This window comes from Balearica regulorum, chromosome 15, assembly GCF_011004875.1.
Source record: "Balearica regulorum gibbericeps isolate bBalReg1 chromosome 15, bBalReg1.pri, whole genome shotgun sequence".
Taxonomy (NCBI): domain Eukaryota; kingdom Metazoa; phylum Chordata; class Aves; order Gruiformes; family Gruidae; genus Balearica; species Balearica regulorum.
The window spans coordinates 15,727,416-15,748,600 of record NC_046198.1 but is presented as its reverse complement, the minus strand read 5'-3'; the positions used below and the strand labels follow the sequence as shown (position 1 = coordinate 15,748,600).

The following is a 21,185-nucleotide window of genomic DNA, read 5'->3' as shown; positions in this document are numbered from 1 at the left end:
GGTGAGACACAAGTCCCAGGCTCAGAGCTGCTGGAATAGCTGGGGCCCTGTGACCAGCAGCAGTGAGGGCCCAGCTGGGGCTTCCTCCTCCCACAGCTGTGTGTTTCACGGTCCGGCATTTCTTCCCCTGGTTGGCAGCAACTTTAACCCAGTAAGCAGCAGTGGGAAGCAAGTGACAGCGCCCATGATCAGCAGCCTTACGTTAAGAGATGTTGCCAAGCACCGAATTTAATTCTGGTTCAGAGCATTGCTGAAAGCGGCTGGGGGTAGCGCATGGGAGAGACCACCCCCACACTGCTTGAGAACAGCTTACTCATAGCAGTCTAAGAAACACAAACATTACCACACATGTGATTCAAGGATTTATTAAGTCATACATGCAAAACATATTGCTAATTGCATTAGCAAAAGATCAATGTAAAAACTTCACAACTTTGCAACTTTTATTTTTAAATTTTGCTTTAGTGGTTGAAAGGGTGTCATTCACCATTGGATTCCTGGCAGTTTAGGATGTACAGAACATTAGCACTAATTTACAGAACCTCACAGACCCAAGTTACCATTACTCAATCTATGCTGCATGTGTACATGTAGTGACATAGAAGAACACTTGTCTGCATTAGTCATGTTACGCTGCTGGGGAGAGCTGGCAAACAGTGATATTCAAGAAGGTTCATAGTTTATAGAGGTTTAAAATACAAAAATTACTAAAATGTGTAAAGCTGCTTCACATGATTTTTACACCTAGTTAATATAGACTAAGAGCTCCTCAGAAAGCATATAACTTACTGGGTCAGAAATAACAGGAAAATAAGGAGCATATACTTGAACATTCTACGCTACCAAAAAAAAAAAAACCAAAACCCCAACCAAACTTCTATCCTCAGAAAGGTTTTAAAATACAAGGTATATTGCTCAGTAAGAAAAGATTCTAAGAGAAAAGCATTTACTACACAACAGTTGTGGGAATGACTGGTTGAGGGTTGTACCTCGCTGAATGCCCCCCGCAGAAGTCAGAGGAATGGCCCTGTGAACACCAACCTCTCCCTGCCGCACCTCTGGGCCCCGGTCACTGGTTTTAACCTCCGCCAAACACCAATTTAGTTCCAGCGACCCTGGCAGTGTAGTGTCAGTCAGCCGAACAGTGAGAAAATACTGTCTGGCGTATCGTTTCATCCAACCCACTATCTCCTTATCCATCGCCGTACAATGCTGTCAAAAGGACTAGATACACTTCGGTAAGAATAGTTATTTATTTATTTTTTTAAATCACAGCAGCAAGAACTAGATTGCAACCAAGCCCTTACCAACGATAAAGCATTTTACACTGTGACTCGAGGGTGTCAGTCATCAACGATTTAGGGTCAATGTACAACGCTACGCAATGACTGGGGGTGGGGGGGTGGGGGTTTTTTGAGAAAACACATAATAGTAAAACACAGAGTGCAGTGTTTTGCTAATTAGACGGTACTGTTACTTACTGTGAAAAAACTAGAAAGTGTTTTTGAATTTCCTACCAGAAATTAGTCATCTTCACAAAGAATCTTTAAAAAACAGTTTAGTGCTTAGTGTCCGTAGCACAACAATGCAACTTAGTTCAGCAGATAGTTTGGCAACACTTAATCGAGCAAGGATTTTAAAAATAAGGCTTTACATAGGTTTGTCTTGTCAGGAGTTTGCTTTTTAGAAGAATGCAAGGTAACTTTCATACTTTAAACAAAGGATACCGTGAAATTGTTGATTGGTTCAAGAATTTATGGAAGAGAACTAATTTATAACGGGAAAACTTGGCATTGAGTGTGAATGCTCCATTGTTCTGAGCAAAGCACAGGGCTTGGACCAGGAGGGGGAGGGTAAATTTACAGCAGCAGACATTTTCTCTTCCTCTTCTTTACAGGAGGGGGGCACAGAACTGCTCGAATAGCTTCATCGAACACTGTCTTGAGGCCTCGCTGCGTAAGTGCTGAGCATTCTAGGTATTTCACTGCACCTGTGGAAAGCAAAACAGCAATTACAAAGCAGTTTTCCACAATTACAGCAGCGCTGCTTCTGGCAAAGTCCACAAGAAAAGCCAGGCGTTTCTTTGCGTTCAGGTGCATCTTCCACAAACCACATTTAGCTCTACAATAACTAACCCCGCTGCCATCATACCAATCTCTTTTGCCATGGCAAGGCCCTGGGGGTAGGTGATAGGAGTCAGCTTCTTCTCCTTCAGTTTTTCAATAGTGTCCTTATCATCCCGGAGATCGAGTTTGGTCCCCACTAAAATGATGGGAGTGTTGGGGCAATGGTGCCGCACCTCTGGATACCACTGCAAAAAAAAGAGCGTAGGCTGTATGGGGGCAGATTTCCACCAAGGCTCTCGAACTTTGGGACCGAAAGGCTCGCAGTCCTTCACGACACTTCCAAGAGTCATCAGGGAGTAGAGGGGAGACCATCGGACTCCATTAAGGGGTTAAAAACATTTTTAATGAAGCCAACAGGTATTTCTAATATATATACACCCCCCTCAAAAATTCACCCTATTAAGGGCTGCATTTTCTCCGCATACCAGAAAACCCTGATCTGCACTTCCCTCACCTCTGGAGACCACCTCTCATCTGAGGTCTCCACAGTGCCACGCAGCAGAGTTGTCCAAGGACATGAAAGACTGTAACGGCAGCAGAGCGTGTGCTAGAACACTGGCTGATGCAAACACAACCCTATTTTTACACACATTTATTTTTTAATACTTTCCTTTAAATTGCCTTAAAAGGAAAGTTCCTGTTTGTGGTCTTAGCACATTGTTGACTGAACACTCTCCAGCTACTGCCATCCTATCACTGCATCGGGGAACAATTCATACTCGGAGCGCTTCACCTGCCCTGAACTTCCCTGACTTACAAGTTAGGCAAGTGGATTTCTGCCTTTTCAAATTACATTTCACATTGCCAGCCAAAAAAAAAAAAAATCCCCTAATATTTTCCAGCCACTGCTGTAAAGTGACCAGTATGTTGAACACTCAGAAATAAAACCATACCAGCTTGTACTTACCTTAGCACGGACATTTTCAAAGGAAGCGGGACTCACAAGGGAAAAGCAGATTAAGAAGACATCCTACAAAACAAGTTGTTAGAAGTTAGCCCAGTAGAGCAAAACAGCTCATGAAAAGGCCGATATTGCCAGCACCTGTATCACACTGTCACCTGTATCACACTTGTGAAAGGCCAGGTCAGTGCTACAGCTGCACGTGACAAGCAGAGGTAGCTTTCCCTCAGGGGAAATCATTCCCAGGCAGCTACAAGCAGACACAAAGGGGGGGGAAACCAACAACAAATAGACTGCAGTCACGTTTAAAATCAACTATTGCAGTAGCCAGCAACCAAGATGCTAATACTGTTGCATTACAAGCTTTTTTTCCCCCCTAAATGTCATTTCTTCTCCCTCACTGACATTCAGAAAACAGCAAAAAAAGCACCACACTTCAGATCCTTGATGAACATGAAGCAACGAAGAGTCAGAGTGGCTTCAGAACTGGGGTAGATGCTCCTTGCAGACCTCTAAGTCAGTCATTTAAGCCTTGAAAGACATGGAACTCATCAGCATAGGATGTTGCAAAGGGTTTTAACTGTTGGCACTGATTTTTTTTAAATCCAAATATACTATTAATGTACTACTGTAAAGTAGTCTTAAATTGCAAAGGCAAAGTATACAGTATGGAATAAAAAAAAAAATCATACAACAATGATTTCTACAATTATTACTTCCATGCCCAAGTCAGAAGAATCTTGTAGAGCTGTCACTTCTGCTGAATGTCAGTATAAAAAGATTTCAGAATTTCTCTATAAGCAAATTAGGATTGAGAAGGGTATTAAAAACATCAAAGCTCCGTCCTTACCTTTCTAAATTATGAGAAAGCAGAGAGAAAAGGGGATGTTTTCAGGGATCTTACACGCCTCGCTTTTCAATTGCGGGCAAAAAAAATTGTAAGAGCAGGTAAAAGTATTTTAGAGCAAACGCTTACACTAACTGCCATACAGCATACACTTCAAAAAAAGAGTGAGCTTCATACATGACACACTGTAGCCTACAAGCATTCAAAATAACCACAAAATTAATTTTTGCAGTCTAGCCAGATGAAGATTGTAACCTTGCTGTATGACCCAAACCTCAGTAAGCATCTCTCCAACAAGCCCAACTTTCCCCAACCTACCTCTGCATCCACACTTATTCCGGTATCAAATGGGTTAAAGAATCAGGCATTTCAGAATGTTAGTTGATTGTGCTGCATTTCAAGGCATTTTGTTAGGTCAGCATCTGACATCTGCACTGCTAAGCACTTGCAACCCAGTTGTTCATGCATCACCCCAACGAGTTTCCGTAGCAGCGTCCCAGAAGAAGAAAGAAACAACATCAAATAATGTGATACTATGGCCACTACTTCTGTTTTCCAATTCTGCAGGTTTGTGGTGACTGAAGTTCTGCACATTATGCAGACTCTCTCCTTTACTAGCTCCAGAGATTTAAAAAAAAAAATAAAAAAAATCAGCATAACCACGAGGAATTATTTGAAGATTTCAGGTGTCTTGCACACTACCAATCTTAATAAGTAGGAGGAAAAGCTATTTATTTGCAAGAAAAGGTTTAGTCTTAGCAACTTGTATAAAGAGATTTGGTAACAGAGTTCTCAGATCTAGCAATTCGATAGTTCCAAGAAAAGTAGTTGTTTAAAAAAATAGGGGCCAATTTATCACTATGGTAAGCAAGACAAGATGACAGAACTTGGAACTGAAGTTTATTTAAAGTTTTACATACGGCAATAGGTTGATCTGTCAGACTGGATGATATATTCTTACCATTGGTTCCTCCAACCTAATAACAGTAGGAGATAAAGTTACTCCTAAAATGGATTTAAAGGAGAACATTCTCTCAGTCAGTGATTTGTGCTCACAAGCAGACAACGTGGCTTTTCTTCTGGAGAGAGAGACACGGCCCTGGAGTTCAGCACAACCAGCTACCTGCATCCAGAACAGAGCGCCAGACCTCCCCATAAACGTCTGTCTGCATTGTCAGGGGAGGCTTCCAAAAGCCAACCTCTCTGAAAAGCATCCCCCTAACTTAATTTTCTTTTTGGTTTGGTCTCCTGAGGAAACAAGGTTAAACATCTTTTCTGACCCAACTTCTTCCTTCCCCAAATATTTTAAAATACTGGTAGATTTCAAATATATTCAGGAGAAGGCATTAAATTCCTGTATATTTTAAGGAAGAAAAAAAATACGAATAAGGGAGAGAGACAAATTAATGCCTCTACTATGGCAAAGTTCTTACTGTGAAGTTCTTAACTGTTGAACTACTGGGTGGCAGATAATTTTGTGGGGTTTTTGTCCCTTAAGTGATAATGAATCTACACGTTGCACAAGTCTAAAATCTGAAGACTTCTTCATAAGAAGTTCCAGGCTTACCACCCTGTCTCATTTTCTGCTGTAAAAACCCATCCAAGTATCTGGGAGCACTTCAAACCTTTACTTAACAGTTATACATGCTTGTACAGAAGAGATTTTTCCCCAAAGTTATGCTTAGATTGACATGGAATTCTTTTGCAGTCTATCAGAAAGCCACAGCTATTTTAGCAGGCTGAAGACATGCACATGCATTCTGTCCCTTTGTCACAGGGGAGGAACAATATTCTCCCTTACACACTCTCCTCACACTACTGAGTGATCTTTCAACATACCTTTTTCTACCCTGAGATAGTTTTTTTTTAAATATTCTTATATTAAGCAAAGCTTAAGTTCTCCTAAGTATCCTACAACTATCTAAATATTAGTGAAAAACAGGTTTCCATTGTCTCTCTTCCTAGAAAAGGCAGATAGTTCTGGCATTTCTACTAGAGTTGCCTACAACTGGCAAGTCCATATCCATCTTGGGTATTGTAACGGATGGGAAAGCCTAACTGTAAGTTAGTGAGCAGTGAATTAAGGAAAATTGTGAATTAAGGCAGTTTACAAAAAAAAAAACCCAAAAAACAAAGCACCAGAGTTCATTAAGTAAGATTCACAGTATTCAGGAGAACAGTTATGCTGTAGAATAACTGGAACAGTTTTGCATTTTACATTATTAGCATTGAATATATATATATTTGACAGTTAACAACAGTAATCAACGCCAAACCCCCCCCCGCAAATTACCACCTTTCTTTACTTATAGCACAGCTCCACCAGATCAAAGTAACTGCTCCAAGGAGACTAGAAAACCAGTCTCTACAAAGATTGACTGTAGCTGCCATCGCACTGGGAAGAGCAGAGCGGATTACTTCAGCATCTTCCTTCTAGGAGGAAGGATGCAGCACGCGGACAGGACTTAACCAGTTGCAAGCATGAAAGACAGAAGCACATTCGTATTGGTGTTATAGCACAAACTACAGTAAGTAATAAAATAGCCACGGGCTTAAGTATATTTGAAAGCTCTGACCCAGCCTCTGTCAACACCAAGAATATCTTCATTCAGGACTGCCTCTTTCACATTTAGAATATCTTCAGGGAGACTAAACAGTATCAAGTGCTTAGCAGTGACAGTGTCAGGTTGCAGCCAAACATCACGCCTGAAAACAAAAACAAACCCTGCTTTTGGCAGGCATGCTAACCTTAAAATCAATGGACTAGCTGATGGGACTATTCACCAAGGGGTTCTTTTTCATTTGTTTTGGGGTTTCATTTTGGTTTTTTCTTCTTGTTTTAAATCAAGCATTCTAATTGATTCTCAGGCTACAAGTACACAAAAGCCAACATGTATCAGGCATGCAAATACACAAGCATGCAAATTTTAACATTTGTACAACTGTAGACCCATTTCAGATTATAATATTACAGCTACAGCACGTAGGATGAAGGAAGGTAGCTTGCAACAAGTCACTGTTACTAATAAATACAACTCCAGATATGACAAGGTTGGCCATATCTTCAAAAAGAAAAAAACCTCTATGTTAGACAAAGCTGTACAGATTCTTTCTAGTTTCACGCTGTAGTTCTTACTGTTTGCGGATAGGAGAGTGGACGTAGTCTGTCATAGTCCTCTTGACCAGCTGTATCCCACAAACCCAGATTGACCGGTTTTCCATCAACCATTACATTAGCAGAGTAGTTGTCGAAACTAAAAAATAAAGTTAGCTGCATTAGTTTGCAGTAAAATAGGGCACCCAAGGATTTTCCTATAGGGTCCTACCTGGGAACACTACAAAAGGAAACATTTTTATTGCATCCTTCTGCTCCCCAGAAACAGTGAAGTTGTTCTTTAAATAATATGGAAGGAAAAAGCATGCACAACAGACTTGGTCCAGTCTGACAGAAGTCATCTTTTTCATTGCTCTTCCAAAGGACATGTTAATCTCAGTAAGTACAGGAAAGTGATGCACTTGGCAAGCGCTTTCCAGTCTTAGTGGGATGTTCAGCAAGTTAATCTGTCTCATTTTGTAAGACTTGGAATAGAAGATACATGAGCAACAACCAAGGAATCCTTAATGAAACAGAAGGTGAGAAAAAAAGCCTTATTAATCCTGCTAATCAAAAACCCCTCCAGTGAAATAGCAAAGTTAATAACCAGGGGCCAGGAGAGGCGTGATTTTTCTCTCATCACTACTGTAGGTGCGAAGCTTTTAATAACTTGGCTAAAGTAAGTTCACTGGGAACAAAAGCATACTGTAATGCAAAAAATCTGAATTTAAGACCCAAAAAAGGAAACAGGAGTAAATAAGACAACAAGGTCTTGCAAGGGTAACTAATGTCATCTGTAAATCACATTAGAATGTATTTTGTTATCTGAAACTCATCAATACTTACAGAGAGCCAGATAAATAGAGACACATCCACTAAAGGCAAAGCAGCTGCTTGTGTATAGAACACCTCCCCACAACAAGCCCTCAAAAAGAGAACTACACTAATACTGATACTGCCGAATCCTTACAGGCAAGAAAACGGGAAGCACCAAATAAAGGAATCCCCACAATCACGCCTGAGGAGCTATAGAGCCATGGCTGGCTTAGCACAGGATGGACAATAGCACAAAAAGGGGAAGGGAAAACAACCAAAAAATCTCCAGCCACATAACCCAACTATTTCTGACTACTATACGATGTTTTACAAGCTGGTCAGCCTCAGGACTGCTTATTATGAATCACATTCAAGATAGAAATAATACATTATTTTAAAAGAGAACAGCATCTGATAAAATGTTAGTAAATCATAGTCCCTAATAAGCTAGGCCTTGTGAGCAGAGAGGCACAAATCAGACGGAGCACGAACGCACACAGGTACAACTGTGCTAAGCAGTAAAAGCCCAAGGTGCTTCTCCTTACACACACCCAGATACTCAGTTAAACATTTCAGATCAAGCTGGGGGGTGCCTGCAGCCAGTTCAAACCATTCAAGTAAGGAATCTGGAGTAAGAACAGAGAAGTTGACATAAATGAGGTTTTAGGATTTTATAAGTACTTACACAGTGGGTATATATTCTCCAGGAAATGCATTGGTTGTGTAACTGATGAGTAGGCATGTTTTACCTACAGCACTGTAAAAAGAGAAAGTTCACATGTAAGAAACATTCATCTTGAATAATGAGAAAAAATATTCCTTTAGGGAAGAAAATTGATTACACATAGTCACCTAAGGAACAATTAGGTGTCAGTAGTCAGTGCTGTGCAGGAAAACAGCTGATACACTGTAGCCTTAAGATTACTGGCAATGACAACACACCTAATATAAACACCCATTTTGTGAAGTGGTAAATTACTAAATTGTGTTCATCTTTAGACAAAAAACCCACAAGTATTAATAAGACTTGTAACATCTGCTAGTCACCTGACTGAATACTCATCAAGACCACCTTATTCCAACTCTGAAATTAAGGAAAAAAAAAAAAACAGAGAAGTATTTCCAGATATCCATTACACGAATCCAAAATTCTTTTTCAGAAACTGGTACACTTTCACATAAGTAAAGTTTGAAAAAGCTTGAAAAGTATAGTTTGTCAACACATCATTACTTTTGAGTATTTGAGGAAAAATTGCAAATTATAACCCTGACAGTATTTACTGCTATTGCAAAATGACTCCCCACATGCATTTGTCAACTATTCAAACGTACCGTAAACTGACTTATAGATAAATTACATTCCAATATTGGAGAACTTGGAACACCAAACCTTCCCCCACAGACCTAATTCTGAAGAGCCTGAAACAGGGGCAGGACAAGGTTCTGTTCCAGGTTTCCTTCAAAACTCTGGCAGCCAGCTCCTTCCCTCTCCACATCTTATCTAGAGTCAAATATTAGATTAATGACACCATTGAATTTTTGTTACGGTTTCAATTAAAGGGTTGGAAAACTTTAAATTGGACCATATTTCTTTTTTACAATAGACTCTGCAAAGAGTGGTTCCACCACTGCAGACTGGTTCCCATGCCGGCTTCTCACTTGAGGTGCATAATCCTTTAACAACGCGAGAGATTCCAGAGGTGAGTGTGCAACTAGTTCCTCAAAGCGGTAATGCCCACACAGCCTTACAGTCTTCCCAACCACTCTTCTCAAACAGACACACTTCCATGCAAGGAAAACTGTTGTCTTGCAGATGTTTTATCACTACAATGATTTGCTCAAAGCAAGTCAGCAGTAACTTTGAAACCTTACTGTACTTACACATAATAATCTTGCTGTTAGGTTTGACTCATGAGCCTCCTGAACTAAATCTTTCACAAGCTGAAGGAACTCATTAAAGTTTTAGTCTGGAACTACAGTTAATACTGAAAAAACAGAACAGAACACCAAACCACAAACCCAACCCAAGAACTAAATGCTATTGCTAAAAATATCCTATTATCCTTTAACTTTTGCAGAAGAAAAAACCCAAAACAACTCACAGAAACAAGCTTTAGTCAGGGGCTTACTAGCTCCACGGCTGCAAACAACTGGAGACATTTGTATCTGAATTTTACTATGTACCTTTTAAATCATTGCATTTCTTCTCTTGATTTGGAAGCACGCAGACTGTCCCTTCACTTAACAAAGACCATATTCAAAATGTTATTTTAAATGATTTAACACTCAACATTAACCAACCAGCCTTATCTAGTAACTCACAGTTTAAGGTAGGTTAAGTAGATTTGAGCTTTGTCACAACCGTAAGTTAGTGTGTATGTTGTAGTTCAATCTGTAGCAAGTCTCTCCATTAACCTTTACGCAGTTCCATACTGCAGTAGCCCAAGAAGTTATGTGATAGCAGCCTCTGACAACATCACCTTAAATGCCTGAGCTATGAAAGACCTGCTTCAGTGTGCAAAATTATCTAGGATTTTATTCTACATGCCCATTTTTAATTGTAATTTTATGTTTGAGCTGACACCTAGCATAACATCCCATTTGCTGCAACTCAAATCATACCATGCAGTTTTCCACACTACTGTTCACACCTGCTTCTAAGGAAACAAGGTGCCAGCTCCTTGCACAGTCTGAGATTTTTATTTTTTTTCCTTTCAGCATGCACACTCTATTACCAATCTACAACAACAAAGGGGACATTTAATTCTATTCTTGATAAGTGCAATCTCTGAACATTTTCCTGTAGTAACAGGCTTGAGATACATTTGTGCCCAAAAGTAGGAGAGGGATTTACCATTCAAAAACTTCTGTGGGAAAGAACCAGGGAGCACTGTGACAACACAGCTAAGCTAATTTAACAGCTGTCAAAAGAGGAGATCCCATCTTATCTCTTGCAGTGGCATTCACTGAGTCTGTAACAAGCCAGAACAAGGAGTCAAGGAAAGCTATTCACTCTGCCACCCCCATAAGGGCCACTTGCTATTTCAGCTCCCTGAGCTATTAGTTAGATCAGCTTGAATATACTGCTGAATTGCACTCACAACACAATCGAGCAGGCTTTAGAGGACAAACGTGAAAACCTTCAAAATACCAAGAGGAGCGAAAGCCAGATTCTTTGGGAAACTTCTTGAGGCAGAGGCTACGTGTTTTCATGCTTCTAAAAACCTGTTTGGTCTGATGCTTCATTTTCCAGTAAGTTCATTACAGGGAGTTTAAGCTTCTAACAAATTAATGTTGAACTCAACATTTTCAGCAGCGACCAAGAACTTTTCTCTGCACCCAGGCTCCCGCACTCACCTTGCACTGAAACTGGTGAGTCTGCTCTGGCTAATCAAAGCAGCGCAGGAAGGAGGTGGTAAGAGATTTCATTCCAAGCTTAGAAGTGCCTGTAGTGTGTTTCTGCAGTACCAATCAGCAGAGTCATTTAAACAAGAAAAAACACGTTCCACAACCCTGTTTCAGACTTGCTCCATCTAGGTTTCCTGCTTTCCTTGCCTTTTGGCTCACTGCCCTACAAATCAGATCATTATGGTCACCAGTCTTAAAAATAAACACTAATGTCTACTTTGATTTATAAAGTACATTCTCTAAGTACTTTATCAACTTTTTTAGACTTCTAACTTCTGTATTAAAGTGAGTCCCCTAAAGAGAATTCCAACTGTTTCGCAAAATATAAATCCTTGTACATAAAGGCTGAGACTAAGAAACTAAAATAATACCAAACCAAGATTAGTCATAACAAGATTTCTAGCAACTACTTAATCATAGCTCTGTCCACCCACTATTACATAAATGAAACTACTAACATTTCACTGTAATTAAAAATATGGCCTACAGAAATCCAGCATTTTAACCACTTAACAATAAGTGAAAGATTTACAAAAGACAGCACCGAGTCCCTTATTGCTTCTGGGTACCATCCAGGAATCAATGTACGTCTATAACCACACACATATTAATTCCTGAAAACCAAACGTGTCATCTCTTAGTTATTTACACTAAGAAGTTTTATGAAGTTTCCACACTGCGTTAGAGCTGCTTGGAGCCATGTTACGTGACATGCACTGAAAATTCCGTTGGAGGACCTGCACCAGCATTTCTTCCACTCTAAAGACACTGGAGCTGCACAGATGGTTGAGTCTCCTGCTTTCCTGCAGCTAAAAATTAATTGTGACAATTTAGCTCCCATTTGCAGGCATGGTAGTGGAGGCCAACAGAAGTACTTGCTGGTTTAATTCTGGAAACACTGGTATCTGCAAACAGGTGGCAGCCTTTACAAAAAGCTTTGATTATATCATTTCTTTCTCTCTCTGATCCACATGAACAACCTCCCTAGCAGATATGATGCACAGCAGCCCAGGTCTTCACTCAAACATTAAACAGTAGCTGAGATTTCTCTAGTACCATCCTCAGATCAAAATTTCAGTATTTTTGCTATAGTAGATTTAGTCGCATACGTTTCTGCCAGATAAGCTGTTTTACTTGCTATGACACACCCTCTCCCAAATATGCTGTTCAGCACCTACAATACTACTACATTTTTTTAAACTTGAAAAAGTTCAGTAACACAAGTTACTAAATTTCAAGTCACTGCACTCCCTACAGATTGCCTTGGAGAGATCCGAGGTGTTCAGCATCTTACACAACCACCGCACTACACTCAGTAAGAAGCCAATTACGCTCCCCCCTTCTCAACAAGCTATCAAAACAAATACAGCATGGCTTTAGCAGACAAGGTCTCAAATTAAGCAGAATTCCAAACAGGGACTCTTTAATTCACTGCTCTTGTTCTTACAATATTTCTACAATTAAGAAAATGCCTACAGAAGAGCAGAAAGTTTGACCATTTCTGTGGCATCTAGTAATCATTTCTCCAAAACGCAGAACTTCTCCTAACATTACACATCATCACTGGAGATTTCATACCACTTAACAGCTGCCTTTTTAGAGTGAAAACAAAAGCTGCTAAAAATAACTGACACCAATGCTTTTTCCTCAAGTGTCAATCAACAGCAATTCTTGGAGTTACTCAAGTGGAGTGCTCTTCATCTGTCCTGCACATTCCTCCTGCTCTATATCATCAAGAAATCAAGGCAACAGTTGCCATTTTCCCCCAAACAATGCTCACAGTGAAGGAAAAAAAAAAAAAAGGGCAAAATATGATAGCTCAACTAGCATACACACCATGTTTTTCTTGTCAAATTAGTTGTCTAAACAGATACTGGTCAAAGCTCTAAGAACTGAGTTGCGTATGAGAAACAGCCTACTCATTTATACCTTAAAAAAATAATCTCACACATACTTCTAGAGCTTTGTTTGTTTTGTTCCTAATAGATCTTTGCAGAAGGTACGTAAAACAATACCCAAGTTTTATATTACATAAGCAAATCTTTAACTTGCATTGTTTTACAGAAACACTAAAGCTTTAACCTTATCTAAGCCAAACATTACACATTTCCTAGAATACCTGTAATGCCTGAACTTTTGAAGCAGCAGCACAGAGAAACACAAATAGTTAAAAGATTTTTTTTTTAAATACTGAACGGAGAATAATGCAAAGCTACCAAAAATGAGTAATAGTAGCTGAATGGAACCTTAAGAGAGATTTGCTTCTAACTAAGGAGGAAGGAAAACAAGCTGCTGTATTTTGTTCACACAAAACTCAGGTAGAGTTACACCACTTCCATTTCCAAGACAAAGAGCAATAAATATGTTCAGAAGTGGGGTGGTTTACAAAGCAAATGATGAAAAGAACTGTTTTGTTGAATGAATTCCTGAACATTATACAGTTTGTGCTGAGTTCTCAAGGAGGAAATAGACTGAACTTTTCTCCCCACCCAAACATGATGCATCACATTTATTTACAGCATTCACAGACAACAGTTGAATTAAAAAATCTGATATAATAGAAAAGCAAATTTGTTGGGTTTACAATCAATATAACCAGAGGAACAGTCCATAGTTATTCTATTTAGCATCAGAGAATTACTTTGAATTACTACGAAAAGTCTTCATTTGTTATGATGTCACTTTCATGTTCATATGACTCAAAATCTTACACAGGAAGTGAAAACAAATTTGTTATACGGAATAAGTTTATCTTTAAACCATACTTAGCTGCCTTTTTAGGGATTCTACATCTTAAAAATCAAAACAACAACAAAAAAAAACCCCCACACAAATAACTTGAAAATTAAGGCACCATGTGAAATTACAGACGGTGGCTGGACCATTTAGCTACACTTCACTCCTCTGTCATCAACAGAAGTTAGCTGTGATACCAATTATGCTCAGCCTACACTGGGATTTTTGTTTCTCCTAAGGGAAAAAAACCTCTCAAACTGCATAAGACAAGTCTTGTTTTCCAGCTGGCCTGTGATGTTCCCCTGAGCTCTGACATCCAGTAAGAGAAAGAATGCCTCCAAGTTGATGGGAATAGCATCATGGAGAATATTCAACAGTACCAAACCCACAACTTTTTCCCCACCACAATACCAGCATTCCTCACACTGAAATCCAATAGCTAAACTTAAGAGTTAACTCGACTCTAAAAAGCATCAAGTTGTTTCACTTATAAGTGATACCATATTAGAATGCTGTGGGTGTAACAGTTCTTTACAGACAAGTATATTCTTAATTATTTGTATTTCAAGTGGTTTATCAGTCTCCTTTAGACAGGAGCCTTACAAGCCTAGATGTACGCATGCAGAAAAACAGTCTCTGCTCACAAGCATTTATGAGCTGCTTAGAATTCAGCACATTTCACTTAGTTTTACTGCAAGAATCAGATGTCAAAAATCAAGCTACACACAGTAATAAGTTTGTTACTTTCACAACAGATATTTCAAATCAATATGAAATTTCTCATATAGTTAAAAGCATTATAATTTTTTAATACACTTTGATTACTTCGGTGTGTCTAGCGATAGATGAAACACCAGAAGCGGGAGAGAGCTGCACGGTGAGCCGGGAGAAAGGGCCCACCCTGCCCGAACCAGCCCGGGGCGCACCCCCTCCCCTGCCACGGCAGGCGAAGCCACTTCTGTCAGCGCCAACGGGGAGGGATTCCTCGGCCGCCACACCGCACCTACCCCCGGAGCACCTTCCCCCCGCAATCCAGGGCTGGGGGAGGCAGGCAGCACCGAGACTCCCCCCCCCCCGCCGCTGCGGAACACCCCAGCGGGAACCTCGCTCTCCCGTTCCCCGCTCCCGAGGCGGCCACCATTTGCTCGCAGCAGTCATCGCCTTGCCCCACGCTTCCCTCCCCTCCCCCGCCACCAGCAGGAAGCCGCGGCCGCCACCCACCCGCCCGCCCGCCCGCCCCACCGCCTCGGCGCGAACACCCCCCGGCCCCGGCGAGCCCCCGCACCCCTCAGCGCCGGCAGGGCCGCGCCTGGGCCCCGCGGCGGGGGCGCCCACAACTTGCGGCAGGGCCCGGGCGGCCCGCGCCGCTCCCCGCCCCACGGGCGGACACCCTTTCCCCTCCCCTCCCCCCCGGGTGCCGGCGGAGCTCCCTACAGCGAGGGCCCGACCGAGGGGTCCCCTCAGACTTACCCGTCGCCCACCACCACACACTTGATGGCCTGCATCGGGGCTGCGCCGCGGCGGCGGGTCCTGCTGCTGAGCGGGGCGGGGAGGACCGCGCAAGAAGGGAGCCGGCGGCGGTCTCCGCACCGGGTCGCGGCCGCCTCCGCCCTGTGCCTGGGAGCAGGGACGAGGCAGCGGCCACCACCCAAGGCGGGGAGAGGGAGGACTGCGAGGAAACAGGAAGCGGCCGCTCCACTCACATCCGGCCAGGCTGCGCTCGGCCCCCGCGGCCCCGCCTTCGGGCCCGCTCGGCGACACCCCGCCCTCACGGGGAGCCCCTTCGGCGCCGCCGCTTCGGGCCTCTTCGGCCAGACGGCGCGCGGAACCGAACGGGCTTCGGGCCGTTTCGGCACCGCTCGGATTTCTCCGTCGCGGCGGGATGGCTTCGGGCGCGTTCGGCAGCGCTTACCGCCGTGCAGGAGCGGCCGCCATGCTTGTGGTGCTAACCCAGTCGGGGAACAGGGGTCCACCCGCCGCTCCCTCCGCCTCAGGACCAGGGAGGCCCCCAGGGTGATCCTTTTTTTTTTTTTTTTTTGGCCCTTGATCAGTCAGGGCCTTACTGAAATGTGATGTCATGTGCTGGCACTGCTGAGACAAGCAAGCGGCCTTGTACTGTGAGCCAGGCTGGCAGCGGTGTGCAGGCCGCAGGAGAGCAGCTCACCCAGCAGGGAGGCCATGCTGCCGTCTCCAGCCAGCGTCCGGTCCTGGACACGAGTCAGGACATCATCCCACACCAGCCCTGTCCACCTCCTCACTGGCAACGTATCGACCTGGCACCACGCTGTCATGTCGTGACGAACCTGTCAAACACAAAGCTATCTTGACACCACCTGGGACCCTGTCTTTCACTCCTGACACGGTCTTAACACAACCCTAGTCGCCATCCGCTATCGGGACGTCATGCACCAATCTGATTCTTCGCACCTCGGGAAGCATGTTAATGTGAAATTACGTTTGCCCTGTAGGTTGACTGAGCGGATATAACTCAAGTTACCAGAGACGTTCCCGATGTGCTGCTGGGGGTAGGTGCCCATTTTCCCCAGCCGTGGGACAGGACTCTCACTTGGTGTGCCAGCACAGTGCAGAGCCAGAACATTTCCCTTCACTGATGGATCCGCACACCGCCCGCCCTCCTCCTCAGCTGCTATGGCATTAATTAGCTGCTTGCAAGTTTTAGAGCAGATCAGTGCTGAGTCTTTGTAGGATGGGACAGCCCAGGGACTGTCAGGCTACGCAGAGCCTCGGGTTCCTTTTTTCCCCAAGCAAACCAGTTATTTTTAGGCACTGTTGAAGTAAAAGTCAAGTAGAGCAGGTCCAGTGATCCTGGGAGTCTTTTAATTTCTGCAATTAGTTCTTGCCATAATTCTGCTTGGCAGAGAAGCTTCTGGCTGGACTGGTGCGTATGAGCGCTCTTCCCTTTGCATTGCCATCCATTCCTCAAAGGATGGGGAAAGGGCCTATGCACATGCTGCTTCTGCAAAGTGATGACGAATTCACTGAAAACAATACAGTGCACCACCATGGGTTTTCCAGTCCTTCTATTAATTTTGGAACATTTCTAAATTATTTTGATACCACACAATGCAACCCCATCAGTGGACAGAGCATTCTGTGATATTTACTCTGTTCCATTTTTCTTTCACTGAGCAAAGATAATTCTCAGCTATTTCACATTAGTGGGGAAAACATCAGAACTATCGCTGTGAACTGGAAGGCTATTTTTGCAACACTTGTATGTCCATGTTCCCTCATACAGATGGAAACTGAAATGACTTGTCATTTAAGCTAAATATCCTTAAAGCCAAGACTCTGCTGCTGCCAATGCCCTGGCAACTGTTCTCTACCCAGCAGCCCGGAGCTGCGGAAGAGATGTGTGGGCAGTATCGCAGTGCTCCTGCTGTTCTTGGCTGCTACAACAGGTTTTGGGGCCGTTGACATACTGCACAGAAACAGAGCAGACATGAAGACCGTCTAATTTATGTCGTGGTCCTGGGGAGACCCAGAACATGAGAAGATTCAAGTGACATGTAAAACTGCTTCTGATTTTCCCACCACCTACCTATTCCTCCACTGGTTCTTTTTTATCCAGTGTAGAACAGATGGATGATTAGAGTTTTTTACATGAAAAAGAGGTACAACAAAATTTACCATATTATTACAAAATAGCTTTCAAAGACAAGGATCAAGGCTATAATAGAGAAAACACTTACATTAGCACAAATTGCTTTTATGATCCTGTCACGAGACAAGCAATATCTTTTTATGTATGTTCTTTTCAGTGCTCCTCCATCCTATTCTTTTGGGATCAATTGTTTTGCATTGTCAAAAAAACTACTTAAGTTCAAACACAGGGTATGCTTTGAATATGTTTTAAATTGACAATTTTATACCCAATTTGGTATCTAATTGCCAACATTAGAAAATACGTAGATAAATATTTACTGTTAGTCATTAAAAACAATATTATGATTTGGATAGATGATGATGGTAACAGATTTATACTATTTTTTTCCCCACATGTTTGTAAATCTTTGTTTCCTCAAAGACGATAAAAAGGAGCCCTTTGGAATTGTTCAAAATTTTGCATTTGAAATCCTAGTTGATATCTCCCTTAAGATAACTTTCCTTACTTCCCCTGGAAGACAAATTGTTGTGTGTATGCTCCTTAGAATACATGATGTGTTAATTATTCTATTATTAAACTTTACTATATTTCAGCTACATTTTACTTTATTCTGGCATCTTTTTTTTGTTTAACTACCATGTAGTGTATTTGTCTTCAAAGAGCAACAAATAACTCACGTGGTGCTACAAATGCTTAACTCTTTGCAGTTATGGTTTTTTCCCTGACAATGAGAGGAGACACCAACACAGGGAGCATACTGAAACATTAGTTTGAACAAAGAAAAGAAACTTAGAGAACAGTGTGAAAGACAGGGCAAAGGAGTGAGAAGTTAATAACAACTTAATAAAAAAATTATCAGTTTGATAGATATGACTGCAGTGCTGAGTTGTATAGAGAATAGTAACAAATGCACTACACAGAGGAGCATGTAGAAAGAAAATAATGGCAGTAACAATAACCAATTATAAATATTTCCATAATTCTGATAAGATCGTGAATCATAAAGCTGAAGCTTAGATCAGTCCTAATATTGTTCCACACTCTATCACCTTATCTTCTCTCATCCATTACAATTGTTGAAAGTCTTTTTCTTAGACATCGAGAGGAAATCATTGTTTAAAATTGTTTCGGATACTGTCTGAATGTGAGTATTGTGTATGTGCTGGCACTGAAGGAGGATTATTCTCCTTTGTGGATGGGGAGTGGCAGGGTAATCGTGCTGATGCAATACTGGAAAGTTCTACTCACCATGACACAGACTATCAGCATTACAGAGACAATAATTATTTGCACTTTTACAGTATCTTTCATCCCAAACTATTACTGTGTTCTTTAACATGTTAGTTCGTTAATAAAGCCACAAACAAATGCACAGAGAAATAGAGAAGTACCAGTATACACACTGTGCATACAGGGAAACACGTCAGTGAAACAAACGCAACACCTAAGAATGATTCATAGATGTATTCTCTTACTCCTGGGTGACACTTCCTGCTGACACCAGTTCTGTTCAATTGCCCTCAGGAAACAGCATGCTTCGATATCTAGGTAAAAAAAACCCCCACCCAAAGCAACTGCAGAGAGATTTCTCTTATGGGAGAAAAACAGCGTTTCCAGATGGTTTTTCATCTTAAAATAGCTGAAAGAATTTTCTTTTAAAATTGTACTTAAAGCTTGATTTTATCCTAATTTGAGTTGGTGGTAAAAGTCAGGTGATTGATGATGTAGTATTAGGGATATAGTAACTGGTAGAAAGAAATTGTAATGCACAGCAGCTAGCATCTAAAATTCTTTCCTGGACTCTAGTTCCACCTGTGGTGTTATCTGCCTTTGTGGCCTGCACTCTCTGCCTTACCACTTTGAAATCAGGATAGTAGTACTTACTCAAGCTGTTTGGATAGTAGCTAGCACTTAAAAATTCACACCTAATCCAGTTGCCTGAGATTCTGATTTTTTATGCTTAATGATCTTTGAATTCTTTAGTTACGTGTCTTCATCAAGCTAACAGAGCCACAGTTTTAATTAGGAAAGTGGCACTATCACTGTGGAGGAAATTCAGAGTATCTTCACTGAAACTGGGGAGATACCATGACGTAAAATTAATGTTAGAAAATAATATAATCCACAAGTAGTGGTCCACAATTTCTAGATATTCCAGGCAGACATTTTTGGCAAGATTAGTTGCCAGAATGTTGAAAAAAACCATGTACTAGCATGTGATATGTACGCTGTTCAAATATAGTACTCAGTCTGCTCTAGAGGAACCAAAGCCAGCAATAAAAAGGGAACCACAACTTTTAAATGTCAGCATTTGCTGCATAAGAGAGAACAGATTAAAGGAGCATGAAAATAAAATCTTAGTATATAAATCTCTGTATTAATAGTAAAGCATTGTAAAAGAAATGCATCACATTCATGTGATATTAGTATAGATGATTTAGCTTGTATACGTATACAACAGAAACAAGCCCCGTATTTTCTTTAGGTAGCTTCTGATAAATATCTCTTCTGTCAAGAATTTCAGTTATAAAACCCACATAAGGCTTTGCATTCACTTCTGCCTACCCTCACATTTAGCAAGCAGTAACAGACAGGGCTCACTACAGTGAGAACTGTTGTTGGAGGCAGTGGGACTATATACAGTAATCCTTGTATATGGCTGCAAGCTTTTTGGAATAGAGACATCATTATATATTTATAAGCAAGGACCTGAGACTTCTCTGTGTCTTGTCAGTTCTTTTATCACTGTAACTCCCTCAGCAGAAATATGGGAATAGGCCTTTTTGTAACTGTAAGCGTCACATTATGCCATGAGGCAAGGCGTTTCTCAAGTACACAGATGTATAAGGTGCAACTTCCCCTCAACTTACACCTATCTTGATATCAAGCATTTCACAGAAATGAGCCTTAAAATATTAAGAAAAAGGATAAATGTTTAACCATTATGTAAGCCCATTCAGTATTAGTAGTTTTACTGCCTTCCACTGTCCAGTCATTTTTTACATGAATAAAGACCGAAGGCTACAGGCTTTGACCTCGCCACTTATTTTAGAAATATTTAATGTTTCTTTTGCTCAAGGCATGCAGACGTGCTTACGGACTTTAGTAGAGCTGCGACCTAAAAGGACCAAGTTTTCTGCGGTCAGTTTGCCTGAGGACAGATGGAGTGGTAAGAAGCCTACTTCCCTCTGTCATGCCACACAGCTGTGACTCACATCCCAACTCACAGCTTCTCTTGGAGTGGAAAGCAAAACAATAACCAGGCAGCTTCAAAAAACATTAGATCAAAGCCAGAAATTAAAATCAGTGGTTCCTCATATAGCACGGTCAGCATTCAGAACAGAAATGTACATTTATTACAGAAATAAGACAATTGTCAAAAAGTCATGATATATTCTAGAATCTATTCCTCACTGGAACCATTTGTAGAAATTCTGAAGAACTTGCAAGAGGAATAAATATCATAAATAAGTACAAAATAGCTTATTTTAGCATAAATAGAATATAGAAATTGTATGAAAAAAATTACATTTTTTCCCCCTAATGATTGTATACTGATAAGCTGTTAAGTAACAATATCTGTGAAGAGGAAGACTTCCCAAAATAGGATATTTGATTTATTCTCTGTT

General features: G+C 41.4%; 1 protein-coding gene across 2 annotated transcripts; it reads right to left on the bottom strand.

Moving 5' to 3' along the window:
* Nucleotides 1–349: 349 nt before the first annotated feature.
* Nucleotides 350–15,726, bottom strand: RAC1 (Rac family small GTPase 1). 2 transcript variants are annotated; one of them, XM_075767560.1, is made up of 7 exons: nt 15,399–15,638; nt 8,470–8,541; nt 7,011–7,128; nt 4,795–4,851; nt 3,034–3,096; nt 2,152–2,311; nt 350–1,990 (listed from the first exon to the last, which is right to left on the bottom strand). In XM_075767560.1, the coding sequence occupies exons 1-7, from the start codon at nt 15,431–15,433 to the stop codon at nt 1,860–1,862; spliced, it is 636 nt and encodes a 211-aa protein (XP_075623675.1). In that variant the 5' UTR covers nt 15,434–15,638; the 3' UTR covers nt 350–1,859. The 2 variants fall into 2 exon arrangements, with proteins under 2 accessions (XP_075623675.1, XP_075623676.1); XM_075767561.1 differs by lacking the exon at nt 4,795–4,851 and having other exon boundaries at nt 15,399–15,726.
* Nucleotides 15,727–21,185: the final 5,459 nt, after the last annotated feature.

Bases quoted from the DNA above. Each gene is read 5' to 3' on its own strand.
- RAC1 (XM_075767560.1), bottom strand. From the start codon at position 15,433: ATGCAGGCCATCAAGTGTGTGGTGGTGGGCGACGG. The intron at 8,542-15,398 runs GTAAGTCTGAGG...CTCTTTTTACAG, and splicing joins TGTGTGGTGGTGGGCGACGG to TGCTGTAGGTAAAACATGCC. The intron at 4,852-7,010 runs GTAAGAACTACA...TACTGTTATTAG, and splicing joins CACTCTCCTATCCGCAAACA to GTTGGAGGAACCAATGGTAA.